This window comes from Narcine bancroftii, chromosome 1 (assembly GCF_036971445.1).
Source record: "Narcine bancroftii isolate sNarBan1 chromosome 1, sNarBan1.hap1, whole genome shotgun sequence".
Classification (NCBI taxonomy): domain Eukaryota; kingdom Metazoa; phylum Chordata; class Chondrichthyes; order Torpediniformes; family Narcinidae; genus Narcine; species Narcine bancroftii.
In genome coordinates, this window is record NC_091469.1 from 413487726 (window position 1) to 413513816 (window position 26091).

A 26091-nucleotide genomic window follows, 5' to 3' on the forward strand; every position below is an offset into this window, starting at 1 on the left:
GTCAGTCAATGCGTTGCTGCTGTGTGTTACACTAAATCAGATACACTGTGACTCACTGAGTGACACTGTATCCACGCTCTCTGCAGTTTTCTCTTCGGGTACAAAATTGGTGTCTGGGTGCTTGCTTTTATTTTTTTTAAATCCCCTGTTGCAATTCCTTTGTTGTGAATCTCCGTGTTTTGGTGGTGTGTCGTTGGTCTGGGTGTGAGTGCGCGGGGCGAGACACTGTCGTGTTTCAGTCCAGTCAGCGCGTGCCAGCGGCGGAGATGTCGGATGACGACTCGCGGGCCAGCACCAGCTCCTCCTCGTCTTCTTCCAGTTCTTTGCAACCAACCGAGAAAGAGACGGACAACAACAACAACAACAACAGCAGCAGCAGCAGCACCATCACCGGTAGCAGCCACCACAACAGCGGAGGAGGAAACAAGAGAAAAAGAGAGGCGAAGAACGGCACCATGAGCAAGAACCCGAAGCTGCTCACCACCAGCGCCAAGAGGTGAGCGCGGGCCACGAGCTCCGGGCAACGTTCTGGCGCTCGAGCTCCGGGCTCGGGTCAGCCAAGGCTGCGCGCCTCTCGCTTTCTCCCCTCGCTTTTTATTTCCTCCCTCCTCGCTCGCGACACGCCAGACTTCTTTAATAGCAAAGGCTCATTTGCATATTAGCTAAAATCGCTTTGTGTGGAAGGGCAGCATCCCGGTTCGACCCTGTTTCTCCGGCTTTGGGCGCTTAACGTCGTCTCTGGCTGGCCCCTTGGCTTTGGCGGAATGAATTGGCGTGGGAAGGACCGAAATTGAGTTGAGGGAAGGTTACTGTATGGGCTTCTTGGAGCGACGAGGAGCGGCCATGTTTTTCTCTCTCGTTTTCTCGTAAGCAGAGGTCAGGGTCTTTGATTTATTTTTTTCCTTAATTTTGAGAACTTTAATAGTGCATTTGCCGCGCAAAATGGTAAGAAGGCCATCTTCTGATGCAGGGTGGACTGCTGCGTGTTTTTAAGAATATCCAATGTTTTGTGATTCTCAGGATCCAGAAGGAACTGGCCGATATCACGTTGGATCCCCCGCCGAATTGCAGGTTGGTCGGTTTCATAAGGACTATAATGTTTGGGTTGAACGGCTGTTCCATCTGAGGAAGTGCTGCGAATTTTCCACCTCATCACCGCGTTGATCCTTCGACGATGTTGGCCACGATGGTTGAATTGGGATTGAGGCCCAACTTTGCCCTTTTCGGGGGGGGGGGGGGGGGAGGGGGTCCGAACAGAGATTCGGACGTCACGTATTTAATGCCGAACGAAGTTTCGTCTCGGCAGCTGGAAACTTTTTATTGTTCGCCCAAGGTGTTCGTGTCAACTCCTTTGAAAGGGTCCTTTTCGAGTTCCGCGTTCTGGTTGGGGAATGGGGACATGGAGGGGAGAGAGAGAGAGGGAGGAGGAGGAGTCTGGTGACTGTGAGTGTGTAGGAATCTTTCTTTTCACAGGTACTCCAAACTTTCTTTGCTTTGAAAGTGTTTACTGTCGTGACGAGGTTGCTTTCAGCCGACTACTGTTTATCAATGCTGTCAGCATGGATTTCAAAACGAGCAAAATGACCTGCAATCGTTGTGACATTCATCTAAAAGTTACTTAAGCGGCTGAAATAAATCATTGCCTATTTTAGATGGTTTGCATTTGAGTAACGATTATAGTTAATGTAGGATTATAACTTTCAGTAGCTGAAATTCTAGGATGACAATTGCGGTTCATCCTGTTGCACTATTGTGGTTTATTGTTACCTTTTCATTGGGAGCATCACAGTGAAATTTTTTTAAAGAGCCTCTTTTGAACTTTGCTCTTTGCCAAATTCTTTTATGGTGTTTAGATCTGATCCCCCATCTCAAGTTTTCGCTGGAAAAAAATGATTGAATCTTTGTTTTGCCCTGGGAAGAGACCTTTTTAAATCCTGCAAGGTGACTGCTTGGGTTGAGGCTATCAATATTTTCCTTTAATTTCAATTCTTCTTTTTAAAAATTCTCCTTAATTTTTGGAACTCTATTGAATCCCTGATAGGTTTTCACCTTTTCAGTCATGGGACAATGACTGAATGCTGGTATGTTTGGGCAAGTAATTAAACAGGCACTCAGAAACCATAACAGTGGTTGGCAGAGACATCTTGAAGTTGAATTTCTGCACTTGGTTCACTGTCATTAATTTTTAGTATAATTTGTATAATTTTGTTTGAATAAAAGGCAGTGCACTGAACATGCAGTAGATAAGGGGAAATGATTGACCAGATTCACACTTGTGATATTTAATAGACCCTTGAGAACCAGGTTTGTTCCCTGTGGATATGCTTGATACCAACTTTGGACAACTTCAGTTGGGGGGGGAAAAAAAGTGCTTAGACTTAAATTGTGCATCAGAATGAGGTATTCTGTATGAATAGAACTGCCTTTTTAAACAAACAGCGATTTGCTGACATAAAGTGGTCTTCAATATGTGGTAGAAGGGTGTTGCTTTTTTTTTACAGTGACTTGGATATAGATCCATGGAACTGTTATGTCATTCTTGGGGACATTTGGAAACACTGGAATCTTATTGTCTAATACAAGCTAGTCAGGCCGACAGGTGACACTGAGCAAGAAGTCATGGTTTCAGGTTGAAGAAACAATTCTGACATCATTTGAGTGCCCTTAATTCAACACAGGACTGTATGAGGGGGCATTACACATCCAATATACTGAAACTCGTGTTCTGAAATTTTGTTTTGTACATTGAGAATGATGACAAGGCTGTGATCTTGTGAATGAAACTATTTCAGTTGTGATGTTGAAATGAAACTTAGCACGTGAGATGTACATTTTACAGAGGCTATTATGCACATATTCCTGGATTATAAAATAGACTGCAGCACGTATTGAAGTGGTTGGTTTGTTTGGCTTCTCTTACTATTTGATCTTAAAAAGAGGATGCTTGAAAAGATTTTTGAAAAGGTGGAGGTTTATTTCAATTCAAAAATGAGTGAGACTTGCACAATGTATGAGTGAGTTCATTGGATTTGACTTTTCGTCTCTTGGATCTATGTTTCAATTTTAAGGTTGGTTCTATATTCTATTAACAGAAGAATTAAAGGTAGGTTTTTTTCTGATAAATGAATAGCATAATTTTAAGTGTAGTGAGACGTTTGGATTATTTTCAGTCATGTTTAAAAGTAGCATTTCAGGTGTACCCTTAACCAGAGACACCTATGCATGCGAGTTGCTGGCAAAAGAAAATGTCTAGACAGATAGAAATTTCTAGAAATGGCTTTGATAGCACCAGAGGGGCACGAATTTCTTTGATATGGACTTTCAATGTTCCATTTTCTATGTCTTTTGCTATCAAATTCAGCCTTGAAAAATCTTCACTAATATTAGAAAAATTGCAAGTGACTAAATACTGTTGGGAAAATCCTGATTTTTGATCGCCTAATATGACAGAATGAATCCCAAATCTTTTTCAAAATTAGATGTATGGTGCTCATTTAATTTTAAGTTATGAAATTTGTTAGTTGAATGTCAAAATATGAATTGATTGCATCTGAAGGATGTTATTGCTATATAATGGTATGTATTAAGGAAAAGCTTGTCAATTTCTTCAGGAAGGATAGTGTATTGTAGTCACCTGAAGATGTACTAAAGTTAAATTACGAGAACAGGTTGAACAGACTGGCCTTGTATTCCACTTAAATAAGATTAGGCAGTGATCCAAGATGATTTAAGGATTTAATAGGGCATTTAGAGATTGCCTATTTACTTGGGAGTCCCGATCATTGTGGAGATGGGGTGGGTGCAGAACCTTTCAAATCAGAGTGAGGGTGTTCAGAAGAGATTTATGTGAAGCATTTATTGCACTTTTTCCATTGTGCAAGAAGCTTTCTAAAGTGGGACTTTTTAGGATTATTTTCTGCATGAAGATTTGTGGAACCATAGTAAGGAGATGAGTTATGAGCGGATCAGACCTGTCTTAATTGATTTATAGAAGAGGTGGGGGGAGGGCTGAATGGCCTAATCTTGATTTTATAGTTGTTCCACTTCACCAGAAAGCTGACAGAGGCAATGGGCCATGAACTTCATATGTTTTTGCAGCAAAATGTTTGTTGCTTGGACAAGAATTGTTAATTGTGCTTTAGTTTAGCCACATTGGTTATATCCATAGTTCTATGCAATCATTCAATCCTGTCCATGCTGAAAATCTAGTATAATTGTTGCATTTCCACTGGTGATACATTGACAGGTGCACTTAATCATTTGAATCTAGGAACATAAATTCAAAATTGGTGCTGAGTTAATCAATTTGAATTATTAACAGTAATGGCTGGAATGTCTACCCTCGGATCCTTGCAAAGCAGGTGGAGGGGGGAAGTGGGGTGGGGGGAGAAGAGGTAGAGGCCAAGAATTCTTCCTTGAGAAAACTTGTAAGGTAATTGGAAAGGATTAACAGTGAAGTCTTCCAAGCTAAAGTAATCTGCAGGTATTTTGAGTCATATTAGAAGAATATTGGAAAGTGAGAGGTGAGTGTAAATATTCCTGAGAGTTGGAAATTTTCATTGTTCACAGTTGCTTTCAGTGAAATGACTTGTTGACATTTAATTTTGATAAGCTGCTTTCCTATTAAGAATGTGGATGCTTGTTTTTTTTTTAAACAAGGGTTAAAAAGCATTTACCATAGTTTGGAGGAATAGTTAAACTGTAATCAGTTACAGAAATATGAAATGAAACCATGAAGATTTCATTTTAAATGTTTTTTGTTTGCTGAGAGTTAAGACAGTGGATCATTTGAAGCCATAAATGCTGTGCTTGAGTTTTGGAAACTTTAACTGACAGGGAAACATTTAAGGGTCAAGAAAGTGCCACACAAAACAAAATATTGTGATGTGCATGTAAGATGAGGTATTTTGGACAAAATGTTTAATTATAGAATTTAAAAACAAATGGAGGTAAAGCCTTTGAAGCAATTACTTTAGCAATGCTCACAGATTAATTGTGAAGCTGAGACATTGTATTAATTAAAATTCAAGTATTTCAATTAACAGAAATATTGTTCGAATGGTGAAAACTCGTACTGATGCATATAGTCTGCGCTCTATGTTAGACTTCAAAACATCTTTTTGGCTTTAATGGGCAAAATAAATCTGATTTTTTTTTGTATAATATTTTTTAAATTGGTGATATGTCTGACATTTTCTGTGTTTTCTGCTGAGATTTGAAAATGCTGAATATTTATAATATGTCAAAGTGAATCTTGTTACCTGATGCAACTAAATTTTAATCAAAATATTCAAAATGTCTAGGAGTTTTAAAATTTTTGGGCAACAGACATTGTGACTTTGTTTCATCACCTCATACACTGTTGTAAAGTCAAAAGATGGGCTTTTATTACTGGTTTCATGAATGACCACTGAACTTCTATTGGGAAAGTCTGTTCTTAAAATTGCCTGCCATTTTGCTTATGAGTTTTTGAGAAAAGGATTCAAGTTGATTAATTCATTTTACCACTGTATTAAACTAGTTGGAGTAATCTCGAGTGTGTAGGGTTATAGAGATTATAACTCAGCCATTTGACATTTAATGCTCCACCTGTGTCTTTTTTTTTAACCATAGTCCGTCATTATAACTCCCTCCATCCCTTCTCGTGAGTGTACCCTTTCTCTCCTTGTACCTGTACTGTTCTCATCCATCATTCTTTTTTGTGGTCACAAGTGCCACATCCTGCTTGGGCAAATGAGCTTTTACTGATTCCTTACTGAATTTTCCCATGAACTTGAGTGGCTTGCCATTTTCAAGGATTTGAAATTGCTTTGAATGGCCCAGAATGACTTGTTAAAACAGATTTTGTACCCAAAAATAAATTACTATATCATTGGGTTTTTACAATAATCTGTCGCTTAATGGTGTTAAATAACAATGAGAACATTTTAATTAATTTAACTTGTTTGATGATTCCTTTGAGCATTGTCATGTTTTTGATCAGTGGTCTAGTAACTGAATCATATGTAATCCAAGCTATTAACTGTAGTCAAGGTGGTGGCGAGGAGATAGAGAATCTGCTGTGTAGCCACTGCTGATTACAAAAGCTAGGAGTGCATATCTGCAATTGTTTGAGAATGAAATGTATATTTTACTTGGTTTGTTTTCTCAAAAAACACATTAAAAAGTTCATATTAGTTCTGACTCAATAAATGAGCACACTATGGTTTGGAGGTACTTTGTACCAGAAACAATAGTGAGGATGGCTAAATTACCTAACTTCAGTGGGACAGTAGTTGGGTGCAGATTAAGGATGGGGAAAACAACTGGTTTTTCTCTCTCATTACTGGTTGCTTTAATAAAAGTGTGTACAGGTATACATTGCTCACATGATATTACGACAGGATCAGTGCAACTCTTGGTGTCAGAAGTTGCTGAACGGTCTGCTGACATTCACTGTGTAGATTGATGCTCAATATACAGTTTCTTTGATAATGTACCAGAAAATTGTGTTCCAACTTGGGTAAACTCCTGCAGAAGAGAGACAGTATGTGAATAGAGGGCATCATAGATGTGGGCATGCATTTATGCATAAAATTGAATGTCATGGATCAAGCAGTTGGATACTATTCAAATTTAATTCTCATGTTTGTAATCTGTACTCCTTGTAGATTGCAGGCTTGTAAAATTACTCCCAGATGTCTCATTTTATTCTTTTTGAAAGAGGGCATGTATTGCCTAAAGATCCCTTTATTGTTTGGCTTTCCTGGTTACATAATGGTTAGCGGAGATTGAAGGGAAGTGCTTGATTTGGTCTGATTATCTTGTAATTTTATATGAAAGCCTCTCTCATTGTAATATCTAGCTAAATGTGTACGAAGGTGAGAAAAAATTGATAGGAGTGAACTTGCTTTTTCTCTTAATTTTCAGTACCTTCCTTGCTAGAACATGTGGTAAATTATTGTCAAGACAATTGTATGCCATTTATTATGGTCTACGGCTTGTTATGTGGGATTGTCTGAAGCAGTTCTGAGAACTTGCAATGTTAAGTTTAAGTTGAGGATCTTAAATTCTGCTCTGCAAATCAAGGGAAAGGTGGGAGATGGACTTGGAGAAAAGGATTCAAGAACAATATTGGTTAAACTGGTGCTCCAATCATGACATCATTTATTAATGTCAGATAAAGATTGATACAATACAATTTTATTCACCAATTATACCTTACAATGCAAAAATTACACTGTTTAAAATCTGAAATTCTGGACGTGTTTTAGGTGTGGCATAGAGGTTGGAACATTTATACATTCAACGTGGCTATGCGTGAAAGTAAGATCCTTTTGGTATGACAGAAATTGTAGAAGTGGATTTTCCATTGGAACCAGAACTGTATTCAATGTGCGATCTTATGGTTATTGGCACAAAGCTGTTAAATACAGTTCGTGAGAATTGCACTAGTGGTAGCTAGGAAATGTGGAGCTGTTGCATGGAAGTCTGACTCCACCCCCCTACTTATTACTCGCTGGAATATGGAAATGCAAAGTTGTGCCCTTCGGAAAAGATAACGTAATTTTTAGGAAGAAATATGATATTTGTTAAAATATGGCAATCTTGTTTGAATCAGACTGGCTTAAGGATGTAATTACCTTCTCCGAAGAGGTTTAAATAACATAGTTAGGTTAATAACATTGAATTCTTGAAGATCAAGATATGGACTAAATAATGAAGGCATGCTCAAATACCCTTTTTTTGGACATTTTTTTTAATGTTAGCAGTTGGGAAGTGGGGTGAGATTTGGCCAATCATATGAGACTGTAAATTTTAAAAAAATATTTATATGATGTATGTAATAATGTTCTATATGAGTCTTTGAAAAATTAAAATAAACTTTTTTAAAATAAAGCTGATCTTGTGGTCCATAACTGTTGGTAAATTGGCTTGCAGACCAATCTGCCACTTGGCACTGACATACATTTTGCAGTGCCAGTAAAGCAAACTTTCTGAAATCTTAAGTCCCAATCAAAATTGGTGAGGGCCTGTAGTTGCAGAACCTTGCATGAAATAATAAGGCCATATAAGTGAGCCAGCCCATGTCATGCACTAAATGGATGAAGAAATATTTATAGCTGACAGAGCCACATAATTGTATTTTTTTCCAATGCTTGCTCATCTTTCTCTTTGGGAAAAACTATTCAATCAAATTATTAGATTTTTTTAAAAATTCCACTATTACCCAAACTCTCAAATTATTCTTCACACAAATATTTTTTGATGATTAATATTTTAACTTTTTCCTGTAGTGAGTCCCCTCCATTCAAATGAATGTGCTAACCAGGTACAGGTTCATCTGACAGATGACCAGTGTACATGCTGTGAAATTCAAGTTTGCACCACTTTTGACTCCAAATGGATTTGCATGTCTGTGCCACTGGGGTGTAGAGAACATCCAGCAGGTTTTGGACCACATTTGCACAGTCTTGAGTTTGCTGAGACTTGAATGGGGATAATTGGTGCATTTTCCAGCAGGTTCTAGTCTATTTTTAAAGTTTTTGTTCAGTGTATTTACATTTTCATTTGCTGGTACTTTTGGTGAACATGCAGTCATTGTCAAACAACCTGCTTCAAATTACAACAGCAAGGGCTGAATTTGATGTGAAATTATTTGAAAAATATTATTGCCTGCTTTTAGAAAGTTGCATCCTTTCTGAAAAAGGAATTTCAGTGTTTTTGCAGGGTTGTAGCTTGTAGTAATTGCTAACTGGATTTTGTCCCCAAGCCATTACTCATTTACTACTTCCTATAGTTCTGTGTATCCAGTATTGCTTGAGTTTTCATTGTTCACTTTTCTCAGCTACCATTTTAGGATAATGGTCATTTTCTAGTTGCTGTCCTATGGTTAAAGATTATATTTTCTTTTGAGGATAATGGTGTGTATCTTGAAAGGCCTTTCTTTGTGCTTCATATTGGCGATAATTGTTGGTCCCGTTCTGTGGAAAGTCTCGAATTATTGTCTGATTGTGTCCACATCAGAAGCACTGGATTTTCAGCAGCTGGTGTTGACTCTGCTTTGAACCCTTCTCACTCTGAAGCACCGAGACTATCAATAGTGCACTTTGCTTGAAATTTATTTGCTGATACCTGAGACTTCTCTGTGGGGATGGCTTATTCAATAGTATATGTACCTTTATTCAAAGGAAATGTGTTCTAAATATTCATGGAAAATGTATGGCTACTTGTTTCAAAAGTTGTAATTTATTCAGCCAATAATATGCCCCTGAAAATATTTATGGACATGTCCAATTTAAAACTAAATTACTGTAGTTGTTTACACCAGGAATGTGTTATTCCGGGAGTAGTGTTTCACTGCTTGCTTTGTACATCTATAGCTTGATGCATTGGCAAGGATTTTTTTTTTTAAAAGTAATATTACAGCAATGAAATAATTTAATTCCTGCGTTTATGTTCCATCATAAATCTTAGTTGCTTATTGAAAACTGGAGCTACAGCATGGATTTCTTAGTTTTTTTGTTAAAAGTTTTTTATATCCCACTTTGGCACTCCCTTGATGTGTTGAGTAACTTGGCAGTTTGTTGTACAAATTTGCTTTGTTTGCTTCAGTGTTGATATGAATACATGAGGTGGCTGACATGCTTATTTTTGTATTTGAAACTTAACTTTCATGAATAGCTAGGTAGAAAAGTCAAGGGCAGTGAGTAGACTTGTGTGATGTCAATTGAACCAATATTATTGCTATAATAAACTCTTTCATTTTCTCTACCTCTTTCATCCACACCCTTGGCCAATACTTCTCAAAAAAAAAGTAACATGAAGGATTCTGAACCTGAAATGTTAATTGTTTCTCATTCCACAGATGTTGCCTAACTTGCTGAATGGTTCCAACAATTTGTGTTTTTATTTGCGGTTCAACTTAAGTATAATAACATGATAAATGCCAAATGAGGAAACTGGTGTAAAGAATAGTCACTGCTCAGGAATAGTTGAAAGAAGATGATTATGATTGTGTGGATCAATAATATCTAGTGATTAGAGAAATTGCATTTGGTTTGTGAGGGGAAAGAGTTGTTGGAATTGCAAAGTACAGTTCAGAATAAGTACATATGCAGAATTTGAGGCATTTTGGCATTGTTGAATATTGCAATTTTAGCCATTTGGCATTTATGCTTCATGTTGTCCCTGAAGCTAGTCATTCACTACAAGTATTATGAATTGACGAAGGCAAAGTGGAGTTTTTCTGAGAATGAGTAATATTAAGTGACAAAAATTATGTTTCCAAGCAAATCAGTAGTGATCTAACTGATCAGGGTGGAGAAGCTGAATTATATTCTCCAGTTCTAGTTTCTTTCAAATGAAAATTATCCAATACCATTTTGATTAACAAGCTATGTTCTTTAGCAGTGAACCATCACAGTACAGTACAACTCCAATTATCTGAAATGATTGGGACCGGGCCCATTTCTGATAAACATTTTTTTTGAAGAACTTGTATTTTTAAAAACTGCTCAGTAGAACAGTAAATCATGTAACAGTGTTTAAACAACAAGGGAAGGCTTTTTAAGCATTAAAATTGTTTAATTCTCACCCCAAAAATATGCTGGCCACTGCGACCGACACTTCCCCCAACGATGGTCCTGCTTCTGCCTAGGAGCCCAACGACCCTGGTCAGTTTGACTCAGAAAAAAATTCAGATAACTGAGGATTTTGAAGAATTTGCCTTCTATTTTAAAGGTAATATTAATTACTATTTCCATTTACAATACATTTAAAAATTACAATCCCTTGTGCATTTAGGCAATTACTTGAGATAAATTTATGGATTAATAGATTTGTTCCTTCTCTAATGAAAGATGAACATCCGTGACATTGACCTTGGGAAGATCCTGTCTTGCTGAGGCTAAAGAGGATTGAAGTAATGATAACACTTGAAAGTTAGGAGATGTATCTACAGTTTCTAGTCAAATGCCATTTCCTTCTCTGACAGTGTTGATCAAGTAAGTACTAGTTTTGATTTTTTTTTGATGTTTATAATTTGGCTTGAAACTAATTTACAGCAAACTTGAGGACAAACATCAGTTGATTTTAAAATTGGTTAAAGTCCAGAATTACCCATTTGGGTTTTGAGACCTCATACCCAGGTGAAAGCAAAGGAGCCACACGTTTGGCCTCTTTTCAATTTTTTTAACTTTAAAACTTTGGGAGAAAAAAAAATGCCAAATGGGAGTCACTTATTGTAATCGCTAACTTTGCAGGAGTGTCGATGCTCACAATTATTTCAATTTATTAAAGTATAAACAAACTTGTTCAGTTATTCTGTTTATATTATTAAACTTCAAAAGCCAATGAATGTAACGAATTTGGTTTGTCATCCTTTTTGCATTAGAGAGGGAAGGAACTGATCTTGATGGCTGAATCAAATTTTAAATTGTAGAATTTGTGTTAAAGTCTGTTCATGCCAAGATGGTGATAGATACTCGAGATTACGGGGTCAATACTTGGGAACGAGGAACAATTAAAAGGCAGAGATCACTCTGGGAACAGTCTCTGGTTTGATGACTATTAGTTAAAAATCTAAAGTACTGAGAAATGATCGGCAAACAATCTACATGTATCACAATCTGATTAGAAATGGGGATTAGACAGGCTTAGTCAAAGATTACCTCAAAAATTAAATCTGTGATAAATATGCTGCTGCTTTTCTAATAAATTTGTTGATTAATTTGTCATTATTGCACAAATTTTTAAATTATTTTCTCTTATTAATCCAAATTCATGTTTCATTTTATTCTTTTCTCTCCACTTCAAACATTCTGTTATTTTTTTTTTGAACAGTAAACAAACTCCCTGGTATGACGATTGGTAGATGCCAAACAAATGAATTTTCTGGTTGCTTGAGAATGCGTGTGGTATGACTGGCAAGCTAATGGAGAGGTGTGCCAATGTTAAACTTCATAATGTTTTAGCTAATTATTTTCCACAATTTTTTTTGGTCAGTTGCTTGAGGCTGCTGGTTGTTTGAATGCTGGATGTCAGGAGTCTTTCTTTACCATGCTTTTTGTGGAAATGCTTAAAGTCAGATGGCTTAGAAATTGTTAAATGAAAATTTATATGCTTAATATAAGTTCTTTAAGTGTCATTGGAATTATGTTGCAAAAGAATAGGAATAGAGAGTGTTAAAATTTTGTTCTCCATTCTAAAATAAAAATTGTAATCCTATTGTGAACTCTGAATGCTAAAGAAAGTAAGATTCTGCAGATTTGGTTACCCTCAAGTATTTGTTTACTAATGCTCTTTTCCTTTTTAGCACAGTATACCACATTCCCTAAACCCTCTTGATAGTTCTCATTGAGATGCTAATTAAATTCATTTTATTACAAAGTTCTAAAATCAAAGTAATGAAATGTATCTAATTTGTATCTTCAGTCAGATTTGCATGTATAGATACACGGATAGAAGAAAAAGTAGAATAATCAATGCTTTTAGTATAGCTTTTAAAATATTTTTTGTGAACAGATTGTATTAAAATTGTCTTGCTGATTGATACTGTAAATTCTGCTAGGTTTTTTTTAAAAGTCAACAAATCGGTGCCCAGATGAAAATTCTCCAATTGTTATTAAAATACTTCTTGATGACTTAATTAAGTGGACCTTTAGGGAAAAATATCCAATATCCCTTTGAAAATTTGTCATAAAATTATTGGGTGAGGTGCAAAAATTTTGCACGCAACCCACGTGATGAAACATTTGGGCAGCCATCTTGCTTTGACCTTTGTATGCACAGTGTATTACAATTGAAATTGGTTGTAACACTGGATATTGAAAAGTGGAAGGGTACATTATTTAACAATGACCTTCCATTAAAACTGGAGAAAGTAGATACCAAGTAAGTTTTAATAAATAAGGAAGCGATAGATCATTGTAAGTTTTCACAAACCTTTTCAAATCTTTGTTTTGTCTCCAACTTTTCCCATTTCTGATGAAAAGCTATAATATGAAAAATAATGATGCCAGAATTGCTTAGTTTTTCCAGCATTTTTTTTGGTTTTGTTCATCTTTTAAGTTTTAATAGTATTGACAATAATCAGAATGTGGGTCTCTCTTCCTGATTGTATTTTATTGGCTTTTTCATGATGTGCATTTGGTGTTCCTGGCATTTGGTTGTGTTTTCTGAGCCCAGTATATGCTGCAAATGTATTGAGTATTAATAATTTATCATGGCTGAACAACAAAGGGTTTGTAAATTTATATGTTAACCACTATATATTTGCAGTAGACTTGCCCTGTTTCAATCTTCAGTCAATTGGTCACTTAGCATACCATGCATGTAATACATGTAAAAGTCAACCCCCACACCCCACCCCCCCCCCCCCCCAATTCTTTGGCCCTGGCCACCCTCTGGAGCTCACGACGCTCTGACCACCATCTCTTGTCCCGGCCACCCACCCACCAGAGCTGTTGATGCTCCTGACCACTCTCTCTTGCCCAGGCCTTAGCAGATCTCCCGGGCCCTGACAGCGAACTCTCTACTAGGCCCCAGCTGCCTGCCCATCCGAGCTCCTGATGCCCCGACTGCAGACTTACCTCGGCAGGTCTTCCAGCTCCCCAACCATGGACTCTTGCTTTGGCCTCAAGCGCCCACCCGTCCAAACTCCAGATACCCTGGCCGAGCTCCTGTCACCCCGAGCGCAGAATCTTTCCTCAGCAAACCCCTCCCACCATCGAAGCTCTCAATTTCCCAGCTGTCCTCCTATCCAAGATCCCGAAGCCCTGACTGCTGACTCTCACCTAGGCAGGCCGCCTACTCATGTGAGCTCCCAACACCCAAACCACATAGATACTTGCTGCAGTCAAAAGTAGCATGCATGTTATAGTCAACCACCTCCCCTTAAATTTTGCCCTAAAAATTGGTCCACAATATGTGACTATTACACACATGTATATAGTAATCAAGAAAATCAGTCACATGAGTACATGTCCAGTATCTGGAATTCAAACAACCTACAACCCAAGCAACTGGTAAATAAATCAGGAAAACAAATAAATAATTGGAAAGAATAAGAATAAATAAAAATATAAATAAAAGTTTAATTCTGAAAGTAACACACAAACCCTTGGTGAAGATGAGAGCAAACATTCAGCGAGCATAGCACCCCGTGTCCTGTCCACAACAGCTGTTTGAATAAAGTTTCAGTAAAGTTTAGTATGAATAAAGTTGTGGTGCCCAGAATGAAGAGCTGGCTAATGCTGCTCACTACTGGGGTGAATCTCCTTGCCTCATAAGTTTTTATCAGTACATTATTAAGATTTTATCTGTAAACTTGGGGAGGGTGGTGGTTTAATAATGACGGCAACATGGTTAACATAGCTGTAAGTGCAGTGCTCTCATGGCATTGGTGTTAGAATTTAAATTTTCTAAGTTAAGGGAATTACCTGATTAAAGTGAACTTTACAGAATTAAGGACAATGCTGATTATTTTCAAGTTTACATTTTACATTTTCTTGTCTTTTAAACTGTTTATTCTTAATGCATGTGTATTAGTTAGGCATTGTAAGAGTGTGACTCAGCCAACCGGAAAATGTTGCCTATCCAGAATCCCCGTTGGTGCGGATATGGGAATTTTATGTACTTGTTCATCAATTGCAAAAGGTTCATTTGCAAGTATAACAGATAATCATAAAAGCACATGGAATGTTGCACATCTGTGCAAGGAGGATTGAATTTAAGAGCAGTGATGTTTTTCTGCAACCATACAAGATACAGGTACCCAGTCCTTTATCTGGAACCCTTTGAGGACAGTGTGTTCCGATTTTCGGATTTTTCCAGATTTCGGAAAGCCAGATTTAAGCCCACCCGAATTGTACTACCGTATCTACCCCCACCCCCATCCAGTCACGCTGCCGGTCGTTCTCCTTCCTCCACATACACCCCCCACCCCCGGACTCGCGCTCCTCTCTCTCCGCACTTGCCGGATTCTGGAGCTTTCTGGATTTTAGATGTCCAGATAAAGGATTGTGTACCTGTACTGGGGAGGCCACACAGAGCACTGCATGCAGTTCTGGTCTCTTACATGAGAGAGGACATACTACCTTTAGCAGACAATGCGCAAGTGGTTCATCAGTTTACGAGGAGAGAGTGAGCAGCCATGGTCGATGTGCATTGGAGGGGGATGTTTATATAAACATCAAATTATGAAGGAGCAATCAGGAAGTTTTTTCTACTAGCAGGTGAGACTAGAACATGGGGACATAACCTCAAAATTTTGCGGAATTTATTCAAGACTGAGGAGAAACTGCTTTTCTCATACAAAGAGTAGTGAATCTGAGAAATTGTGTCCAAGGAAACAGTTGGAGGCTGCTTCATTGAATGAAGTTGAGACACACTAGATTTTTTTTAGGGTTATGGGAAATATATGGGCAAATAGTTTAGTTCAAGGCAGATTAGTTAAGGTCTTATTGACTAGCAACAGGCCAAGTGGCCTTGCCTATCCAGTCTCTCCCAATAACTAAAGTATGTACGTCAATCCAGACATCATCCCAGTGAATCTTCACTACTCTCTTCAGTGTAACCATATTCTTCCTGGAGAATGGTGACCAGAGCTACACACAATACTCCAAATGCCTCCAACCACTGTTTTGCAAAGTGTGCAAGATGTATTACAACTATTTCCTGTTGCCCAAGTTAATTAAATTGACTGTCCTCTATTTTCAGTGCCCTCCATAATGTTTGGGACAGAATTTTTTCCTTTATTTGCCCCTGTGCTCCTCAGTTTTAAATTTGTATCAAACAATTTGCATGTAATTAAAGTGCACATTCCAGATTTTATTCGAGGTTATTGGAATAACATTTTGGGTAGACCTCACAGAAATTCACCATTTTTTTTTATACATAGTTCCCCCATTTCAGAAGGACTTTTGGCTTCACAGGTATTTGTGAGGACTTGGGTATGTTTAGTTGTTTCATTGGTGCAGGTAGAAGAGAGTGAGACTTGCTTCTAAACTTTTAATCAAGCTTTGAGTCTGTGGTTGCCATTTTTTCATCCTGAGGACAAGAGTTGTGCCAATGAAAATCAAAGAAGCCATTGAGGCTGATAAACAAGAATAAAACAGTAAGAGACCTTTCCCAAACCTTAGGATTACCAAAACCAACTGTTTGGAACATCATTAAGAGGAAACAGCACACTGGTGAACACAGTAATTGCAAAGACCTCCACTGCCGATGACTAACGAATTCTCATCATAATGAAGAAAAATACACAAATGTATGTCTGACATCAGAAACGCTCTTCAGGGAGCAGATGTGGATATGTCGATGTCCTCTGTCCACAAAAGACTATGAAAATAAATTCAGAGGCTACACTGCAAGATACAAACCACAAGTTCGCCACAGAAAGGATGGCCAGATTACAGTTTGCCAAGAGCCATTTAAAAGAGCCTGCAGAATTTTGGAAAAAGGTGTTGTGGACAGATGAGACCAAGATTAACCTGCATCATTGATGGCAAGAACAAAGCGTGGCAGCATAAATGAACTGCCCAAGATCCAAAGCATACTACCTCTGCCAAGGTTTGTACTTTTTAGCCTCAGTAGTTCTTTTCATGGTTTTCTTGGACAGAAGTCATTGACATAATGCAAACCTGCCACCATCCGTCAGACTTGCATTTGGGGATTTTTCTTCATTAGGGATGAGAATTCTTCTGTCATCAGCAGTGGAGATCTTCCTTGGCCCACTCGTCCCTTTGTGCTATCTGAGCTCACCGGTACACTCTTTTTTAATGATGTTCCAAACTGCTGATTTTGGTAATACCAAGGTTTGGGTGATGTTTCTTCCTGTTTAATTCTTGTTTTTCAGCCTCATAATAGCTTCTTTAACCTTCATTGGCACAACTCTAGACCTCATGTTGAAAAATTAGCAACTACAAACTCCAGAGGTGATCAAAAGCATAGAAGCCTAGCTCTCCTATACCTGCATCAATTAAACGTACCTGAGTAATCACAAAACCTGTAATGCCAAACATTATGGTACCCTGAAATGAGGGCACTATGTATTTAAACAGTGCTGTAATTTCTAAACAGCCAAATAACCTTGAATAAAAACGCTGGAGCAACCAAACAGGTTTATCCGGACATCTAAAATCTGGAAAGCTCCAAAATCCAGCAGTCGGGGGAGGCGGCCGAGGGACCGGCGGTCGGGGGAGGCGGCTGGGCGACTGGAAGGGGGTGGATACGGCAGCGCAATTCAGTTGGACTTTCCTAAATTTGGAAAAATCAGAAATTCTGAACACACTTCCCCCAAGGGTTCTGGATAAAGGGTTGTGTACCTGTACTTTGTATAGCAAAAATAAAGGTACATGACCAACATTTCTGGCTTGAGCACTCCATCGATGTATGAAAAAATGTTGGCAGGCATCTGAACTAATTGTTGGGGGTTGGGATTGGGGGGCGGAGCATGATCCCAAAGGCAGGAGGTGGATAAGTGAGGGGGGGGGGTTCACAGCAACAAGCAGGGGAGGAGGGATGTCTCTGGGGATAGAGAAGGAAGGAGTGGAGAGACAAAAGGGAATGAAGTTGATTGGCTGAAACCAGAGAAGTCTGTTAATGCCATCCAGTTGAACAATACCCAGACAGAAAATGGTGTTATTCCTCTAATTTACAGGATACTATATGAGGCTATGGATAGACATGTGACAATGAGAGTGGGGTGCAGAATTGAAGCAGTTGACCACTGGGAGATTCCTGTCATTGATGTGGACCGGGCGAAGGTGCTCGGCAAAGTGATCTCCTAGTCTGCATCCAGTCTCTCCAATGCAGAGAAGGCCACAAAGGCTGTACTAGATGCAATAGATCACTCCTGTGGATACACAAGTGTTAGTCACTTGAAAGGACTTTTCGGTGGTGGTGAGGGAGAAGGTGTGGATGCAGGTGTGACAGACACTTCTTGTGTCTAGTAGTGGAATTGTGTTGTAGGTTTGTTTGGAAAAGAGGGCAGTCACTGCCGTGTGTGAACCTTGCAGGGGCCAAACTGGGAGGCCTGGAATCAGAGCTGGAAACCACAGGGCACAAGATAGCCGTGGAAATTTTGTATTTTACTTGTATTTAATGTCTAGTTGGCAGTGCTGTGTCATTATCTGAATATAGCTTGATCTTTCTTCTGTTGTTAGTTCTATAAATTCTCCTGAACACCTTCTTTCCAAGCTCTGTTCCTGTGTTTGAGTAACTCTTCATCCTTAATTATTTCATCTTGTATTTTAAACTTTTTTTTATTATCTCCATCACCTTCCTGTCCTCAAACCTCTTATTTCATATGTACTCTTTGGATCACATTCACATTACCTTTTCATTTGCCAAGGCTGCTCCACTTTTGCAGTTTCAATCCTGAATAGGCACAGCCTGCAAATACTTCCTTGAGATTCCTCACAGACTTTGCAAATTCCACTTCCTTTGCATCTTTTTCTGGAAATTCTACTTTCCTAGTCTTTGGCTTTCGATAATTTTGTTGAAGCATTTAATTTAATTTAATAGACCAGAATTTATAGTTGTGCTATCATTAAATCAGGAAACATTTACTTGGTAAAGCTGATGTCAATTTTGATGTTTACGCTTACAAAGATCAATCTGAAAATCCAGAATTTACTTCTGACAGCATTGAAAGTACAAATCTGGTCAGATCAGGCTACATATTTGATTTTCTAATGGCACATAATTAGTTGTACTCATTGCTGAATAACTTTATTGGCCTTGAGGAATGTTAAGTATTCAATGATAATATCATGAATGTTTCATTTTTTTTTAGTTTGAAATTTTAGCTTCTGTCTTGGATTTTTACTTCACTGTCTATGAGGGTCAGGAAAAATCAATGTGTTTTACCTTCATGTATTGCTTTCAATTGTCTCCTTTACATTGGCCATCCCATCAGCAGTTCGATTCTCGAATTTGCTCAGTCTGCATGGACAAGCTCCAGCATCGACCTGCTTGTCACTTGAATTCTCCATGCTACTTCAAGCTCTGCCTTTGGCCTTTTCATTGCTCTAAGGTGTGCTTGAGGAACAGAACCTTAATAGAATTAGTCATGTCAGATTGGGGGAAATTGGTGCATACTGCCCCTTTGCTCTTCGTAAACCATTTATTTCCATCAAATGTCAAAAGTGTGTACCATTGATAACCAAATCTGGATTGATATGTTTTCTGCATGGAATGTTTTTGCTATGGTTCAAAAAGACTTGAAAATATTTTGTAACACTTCATGGCATTTTTTAAAAAAAAATTAAAATCATAGTCAACTAAGTACAAAACTTGTGAAAAGTGAGAGTTAGCTGAAATAAAAAACAGCTAATATCAACTTGTGCAATCTTTCAAACTGTTAAAGATTATTGTAACTGAGACACATTTCCTGCTGTATGTATTTCTGTCTCTTTGTTGCATTGCAGATTATATTAAATACAATGCATTGCAATGGGTGACAACATTAATAGCAATCTGCAAAGTGTAAAGCCCACTCCATTGCCCATAGAGTTCTGTGCATCTGCCACCAGATGTATGAATGGCTTATCTGGCTTAACTCTCTTGGGTGAAACTTTTTTTAAATATTGTGAATAGTAAATGCCATTTTTGTTCTAATACTGGAATGAATATGGACAGCTGAACTTGCTGGCAGGAATACACAAAGAAACACACAGGCCTGAATGCACACATCTCCACCAACACACAAATATGAACATGTGCACATTTCAATGGCCTGCATTGCACAGATGCAGGCTTGCAGGCTGGTATGGTGGCATGGCAGTTAATGCCATCTCTTGGCAGTCTGGGCTTGATCCTGACCACCGTTGCTGCTTGTGTGTAGTTCACATATTGTTCCAGGGATTGTGTGAGTTTTCTTTGGGTGCTCTTCTTTCCTCTAATTTTCTCCGGGGCGGTGGGGGGGTTGTGGGTTGATGGATTGCCCTGAGTGTGCAACTGTGTAGGAGAATCTGGGAGGGTAGGGATGGAAATGTAGAGAGAATTGAGTAGTATTCGTGCAGGGTTGGTGCTTGACGAGTTGGCTTAAATTTGGTGGGATGAAAAGCCTGTTTCATGCTTTATGATTCTATGGCTATCACATTTTATCTTGTGGCTTTGTTGCTTTCATTTTAAATCCATGTGATTTGCTGGTAATTAATGTTTATAAGCACACTGCACCTTGTTTTTCCAAACTACACAACTGCTGAGCATTTGTTTCCTGTGTTCCCTTATGTAATTATAGTGCCTCTTGTTTCAAAAAAGCTACTTTGCAGGGAAAAAAAAATGCGCTAGAATTTAAAAATAAAACTGAGGGTAAGTTTGAGGTAATTTAATTTTGGCTGCTTCACTTTATCATTATTCAATTGAACTAATGGTAATTGGATGTAATCTTCTATAGTCTCCTATATTTGGCTGACCTAACTTGTATTCCTTTTTGATTTGAAATGAGAGGTACTTTAAAGATGGATGCCCAGAATTAGTATGTTTTTTGACCCTGAAGAGGTATGTTAAATGGCCAGTTTTTGACAGGCCAATGACCGTTCTGGTTGTGAGCTTTCTGCTTTGAAATTCAGTGCTACCCGAGGACCAGGTAGCTTTAGAGAGGGGAAAATCTTTCCTTCATGGGTGCTCACAGAGCAGAGAAAATTAGGTAAAACTCTGATTGAGGGAAGAAAAGCTAAGGGCTTCTGGCAAAGGTCAGTTGATGGAGTCTGTAAAATCGGAATAGTGAATTGGTAAGTCGATGGAGTGGAGCAAGACAAAGGGATAAATGATTGTGGAGGCTTGGAACAGGTTGTTGAGACCCCTAATTCAGACTAGGGGTGGTGCTTTCAGTGATTCCTGTGTGGGCTACAAAGGAGAACAAAGTAAATGGAGGATACTGTGGGGAAGTGTAAAATCCCATCTTTTTTTAAAAATCACAGATGGTATTTGAAGAAGTATTCTTTTGGTTCCACATTATTAATCCTAATCTCTTTCCAGAGAATCAAAAATGAATATAACCCAGACCGATTCAGAGAGGCTCCTTTTCAATCGTCAGAGATCTGAGCAAACTATTCATGAGTTGGGAGCAGGAGTTGGGCATTTGGGCCTCTTTCACCATTTAACAACATTACGGTTGATCTGATTGCACATTCCCAAGAACCACATTTATTCTTTTCCCCCCTTGTCAGTAACTATCTTTGCCTTGTAAAAAAATATTCAGTGATTCTGGTTTTCAAAGCCATAGGTGAGAATTTTGCTCCACAATGTCTTCTGCAATTCTTATCACCCTGCTACAGAAATGATGCGGAGACTTTGAAAGGGGATAAAAGAGGTTTATCAGAACATTGCCAAGTTTAGAGGGTATGAGTAATGGGGAGAAACTGCACAAGCTTTGGTGGTTTTATCTGGAGAATAAAGGCCTGATAAAGGCTCATAAACTCATGGGAGGCATTAATGGGGTGAGCAGTCAGAATCTTCTCCCCAGGCTGAAGGTCTCAAATACTTGAGGACATGCATTTGAGGTGAGGGGGAGGAAGTTTAAAGGAGATTTAGAATGTTTGGTGCCCAGAATGGACTGACAGGAATAATGAGGGAGTATTTAAGAGGCTTTTGGATAGATATGTGAGTACAAAGAGGGTGGAGGAGTATCCATCAGGTGCCAGCAACACCAGAGTTGTACTTTGATTTGGATATCTTCTGCACAGTTGCAAAGGCCAACAGGCCTGTTCGTGCTCTGTACTGTTATCTTGGGTTTTAAATAAATTGAGTTCTGTATTACCCATGTAATGAAGCCTGCTTCATTGGAGATTCATTCACAAAGGGAAGAGGGGGCTAAAAAAGTATTTCAAATTGATTCAGTCTTCCATGGTAAGCATTTTGAAGTGCTGTTGGGAATGGTGAACTTGTCACTTCCAAAAAAAGTGGGCATTGGATTCATTCTACAATGTGGAACTGTGCTATTACACATCTACACCAGACCACAAATTTTGGCAGCTGTTTTAGTAAACTGTGGAGCGACAAGAATTCTTACAATAGTCTTCATATCCTTGGACTCAGGAGGAGATGCCTATCAAGCTTTTTAATTCCTGAGTCCTGGCTAATAAAACATTCTGACTGGTTGCATCACTCTACATATTCATGACAATAAATTCTGATATCAGGATTATGCCTGCATTTTCTTTTTAAAGAAAAACTTTCTCTGAAACAATTTTGTCAACCAATATTTTACTGATTTGCCAATATTGCACTAATATTGTAAACAATAAGAATCAATTGTGGAGATTAAACTGGTTAACCCCTCCAATCCTAAAACCCTCTAAATTACCAGATAGTGGTGATTAAAGCTGAGCTACAGGGATTTTTAGTTGCATAACTGAAAGTAATATGTAACACCAAAGATCATCTTTGAAACCAGAGTAAATCTCCTGTTAAATGTATGTAATTCTTTAACAACTAAGTGACTTGCAACCATTTACTCTCACCTTAAAACTGTCCTTTAATATTTGACCTTTCCATCTTGGCAAAAGGCTCTGATGATCCACCCTGCCAATACCTCATAATTTTATATACTTCTTTTAGGTCTCCCCTCAGCCTTTGATGGTCCAAATTGATCCAACCTCTTTTGAATGATTATATTTTACAATTCAGGCCATTTCCAAGTGCCAAAACAAAATTAACTGAGACCAAAAGGCTTATTTAATGGAGCTGCTCCCACACAGGGTCAGTAAACATAGGACTGGGAAGCTTCAGAAACATGTTGTCAGTGGGATTTAAGAAAGACTTTTTTTTAAAAAGCAGGTGTCTTTGACCCCTTTACTTCCCCCCACACCCCAAAAAAATCCTTGCTAGTATCTTTTTTAGCCTACATTCTAAACTGTGTCTCTGGAGAATAAAACTGAGGATATGAGAGCAAGATTGCTGTACCAGAGAGACATGAGAAATTGGGTACACTGCTTTGCCACTCTTTTGCCCCCCCCAAAACCACCACAACTCGCCACTCTTTTGCCCCCCAAAACCACCACAACTGTCCGGACTTGGCCCTTAAGCCCAAAGATTTCTTTCTAGATCCCTTGAACTGGACAATATTCATGGATAAAGGAAGAGGCAGCAGTGCTTGCTTCCTGATCAACTCCTCGTGGTGGTCAGAGCAAATTCATATCTGTTGCCCTGACTCCAATCTACATTCTTACACAGGCAGATATTAAGCTGGCTCTGGAGGACCTACATGTAGTGATCAGCAAATATCGTGCAGCATATCCCAATGCCCCTAGTCATCACCCTGGAGTTCCAGCAGGTCACCTTAAAGAGGGTCCTCTCAAACTACCTTTAGCGCATCTCTTGCAACACCTGGATGGTGTTGTGCATTAAATTATCTTGGGGTGGTCAGTGGAGATTGTCTCAAAGGAGATTGATTTTTTGCAGCTGTTCAGGGTAATGATGATTTGGAGCTCTTCCTCTATGCACATTTGCACTGCATGCAATAGGCAGATAAATGAATTTGAAGTGACCTGAAGATGGATATTGAACAGTATTCCATGTATCCTACAGTGGTTTAACTCTACCAGGATGCTTTGTGTGCAGTATTGTGGCAAGGAAGCTGAAGAAGGTTAGTGCAATGACTTGAGCTGCTTCTTCCCCCTGCTGCCATCAGATTCCTGAATAATCAATGAACCAAAGATTCTGCCTGACTTTTCATGCACAATTATTGTTATTTTATTTATAGTAATGTCATAATATGGTCATAATAGGTATGTTTGTGCAGTGATGCTGCTGCAAAACAACAAATTTCATAACAATAAATTCTGATTCTGAATGTATTCTGTGCTGACATTGGTTAAAGTCATGGTTTATGTCATTGTGTAGCATATTTAGAATGCAGAAAAATTTCTAAAGCAGCCAGATTTGGGTTCATATTTCTCTGAATGACTGAGTCAGTGTGTCTTTTATAAGAATTTTTAAAATCTGAAAACTGCTGATGAAGATGAACTCCATTATACCTTCTGATGGCTGTAATCTTCACTTTGACTTGGAATAGATGTTCAGCATTTGAGCGGAGGCAGGTGAGAACATTATCTGCTGCAGATAGCAGGGGGTCCTCTCTCTAGTTACTGTGAACTCGTTTGTCTTTGTGAAGATGGTGATGATTATGGCTGTGCTTCCATAGCCGCCTCCTTCAAGATAAGGAGGATTAAACAGAGTTTGTGTCGAACGTTCTTGTTCACCATGTTTTATCAGGGATGCCATCTTCATCAGGCATCGTTTTTTATCTGGTATTTGGCTTTTAACAGCTTCGTAGTCTGGAGTAGCAACGAATTGAAGTCCGTGAACACTTGCATCGGGGATGGCTTCTCAGTTGAGTATTTCAAAGCCCTCTTTCCCACATGCCTTGTTATTCTTGATCATCACAACTCCGTTCTCGGTTCTCAGCAGGGTAGATCCCTGGATATTTGGGCCATATATGGTCTTAGAAGTTCCCATAATATCTTGTAAACATTTGTAAAATTACCCTTTAATCAAGTCAAGTTTATTGACATCTGATTGTACAAGTACAACCCAACAAAACACTGTTCTCCAGTTCTTGGTGCAAATCGTGCAACCAGACATAGCCCTCACACAGAGCAATATTAATACATATGAATGACGTATTCATCTATATAAATATTTTTTCTTCAATATGAGTCTCTCGAATGGTTAGTGTGAGGACTTCCTTTGATTGTTCAACAGTCATGCTGCCCATTGTGCAAAGCTATTCCTCAAACTGCTCTGATTCTCCTGTATCTCTTCCTTGATGGGAGTGGCTGAAAGCTGCTCTGTGCAGAGTGGAAGAAGTCATCAATAATTTTGTGTGCCCTCTTCAGACATTGATCCAGGAACATCATGTCGATGGGATGGAGGGTTGAGTGTTTCCAACGTTTTCTGTTTTTTAAAATTTTCTAGTATCTGGATTTTTTAAAAATTCATTTAATGTTTAGATTGTCATTTGAAAATTGTGGACCTAATTGAAAATGGCTTGTATTGCAAATAGAATTTTGTTCCAGCTCAGTGTTCCATTAGGTAAGGATGTATTTTAAAAACTTTATTGAAATATTTTCTCATGTAATGGTTATGTCATGGAAGGGGACTTTTTGATCCATCACATCCTCACCAGATTTCTTTCAAAGCAACTATCTTGTTCTTTTGGCCCTTTCTCCATTGCCTTGCAAATTTTCTCCATCATTTTCTTGAAGGCCACAATAGAACTTCCCTTCACCACATCTGCAGCCATTACAATAAGATTAAAACCATACAGCAAGTTTCAGTTTTTACCTCATGTCACATTTGAGTCTCTTTTATTTCCATTCTTCAAAGGAAAAACCTCTCGCTATTTACTCTGTCCAGATCCCTCATTTTTTAATATTGTTCTGTCAAATATCCTATCTGCCTTCTCCAAAGCGGACAGCCCAGAATCTGACTAAATCTTGTAACTGTAGTTACTCAACCCTGTAAACATAGACATACAGCATGGTAACAGGGCATTTTGGCCCATGAGCCCATTTACACCCTATTAACCTACACACACACACACACACACACACACACACACACACACACACACACACACACACACACACACACACACACACACACACACACACACACACACACACACACACACACACACTTTGATTAGTGGGAGGAAACCAGAGCCCCTGGAGAATCCCCATGTCTGTGTGGGTTGAACATACAAACTCCCCCTGTCTGGCACATTCTTGTAATAATTTTCTGGATCTTCTTTAATACTTTCACCTCCTTCCTATGATGGTGACTGAATTGAACAGAATGAAATCCAACATCTGCATGGCCTATATTCAGGGTAATCTGCAGTTCCCCATGAAAAGCATCATGTTGCTCATATTCTCTCTCTAAAGAGAGAATCTCCCTTTCATCAAGCAAAACAATCCGAAGGTAAAGGTGGAGATTCTCCACCCTTGTGTTGGAATGGAAAACTTGCCTTCATGAATGCTCCCTGATAGGTGAGGGCATGGCAAGATGGCGTAGAGTCTAGACGTGTAATCTCGACTTCTCTGGCCGGACTTCTAAGTACCTGTTTTTTAACCCTTTGTTTTCAAGTTTAAACTTCTT

At 38.6% G+C, this 26091-nt stretch overlaps 1 protein-coding gene across 5 annotated transcripts in view; it reads left to right on the top strand.

Moving 5' to 3' along the window:
• LOC138751551 (ubiquitin-conjugating enzyme E2 E1) overlaps positions 1 to 26091 on the top strand; it is an 81735-nt gene that overhangs the window by 341 nt on the left and 55303 nt on the right. For 2 of the 5 annotated variants that reach the window (XM_069913971.1, XM_069913970.1), the window contains exons 2-3: positions 320 to 496; positions 1021 to 1071. In XM_069913971.1, coding sequence (XP_069770072.1) covers positions 456 to 496; positions 1021 to 1071 — 92 coding nt within the window. In that variant the 5' untranslated portion in view covers positions 320 to 455. Of the gene's footprint in view, positions 497 to 1020; positions 1072 to 10872; positions 10986 to 26091 lie in introns of those variants that run through there. The other 3 variants (XM_069913969.1, XM_069913973.1, XM_069913972.1) reach the window with 3 other exon arrangements.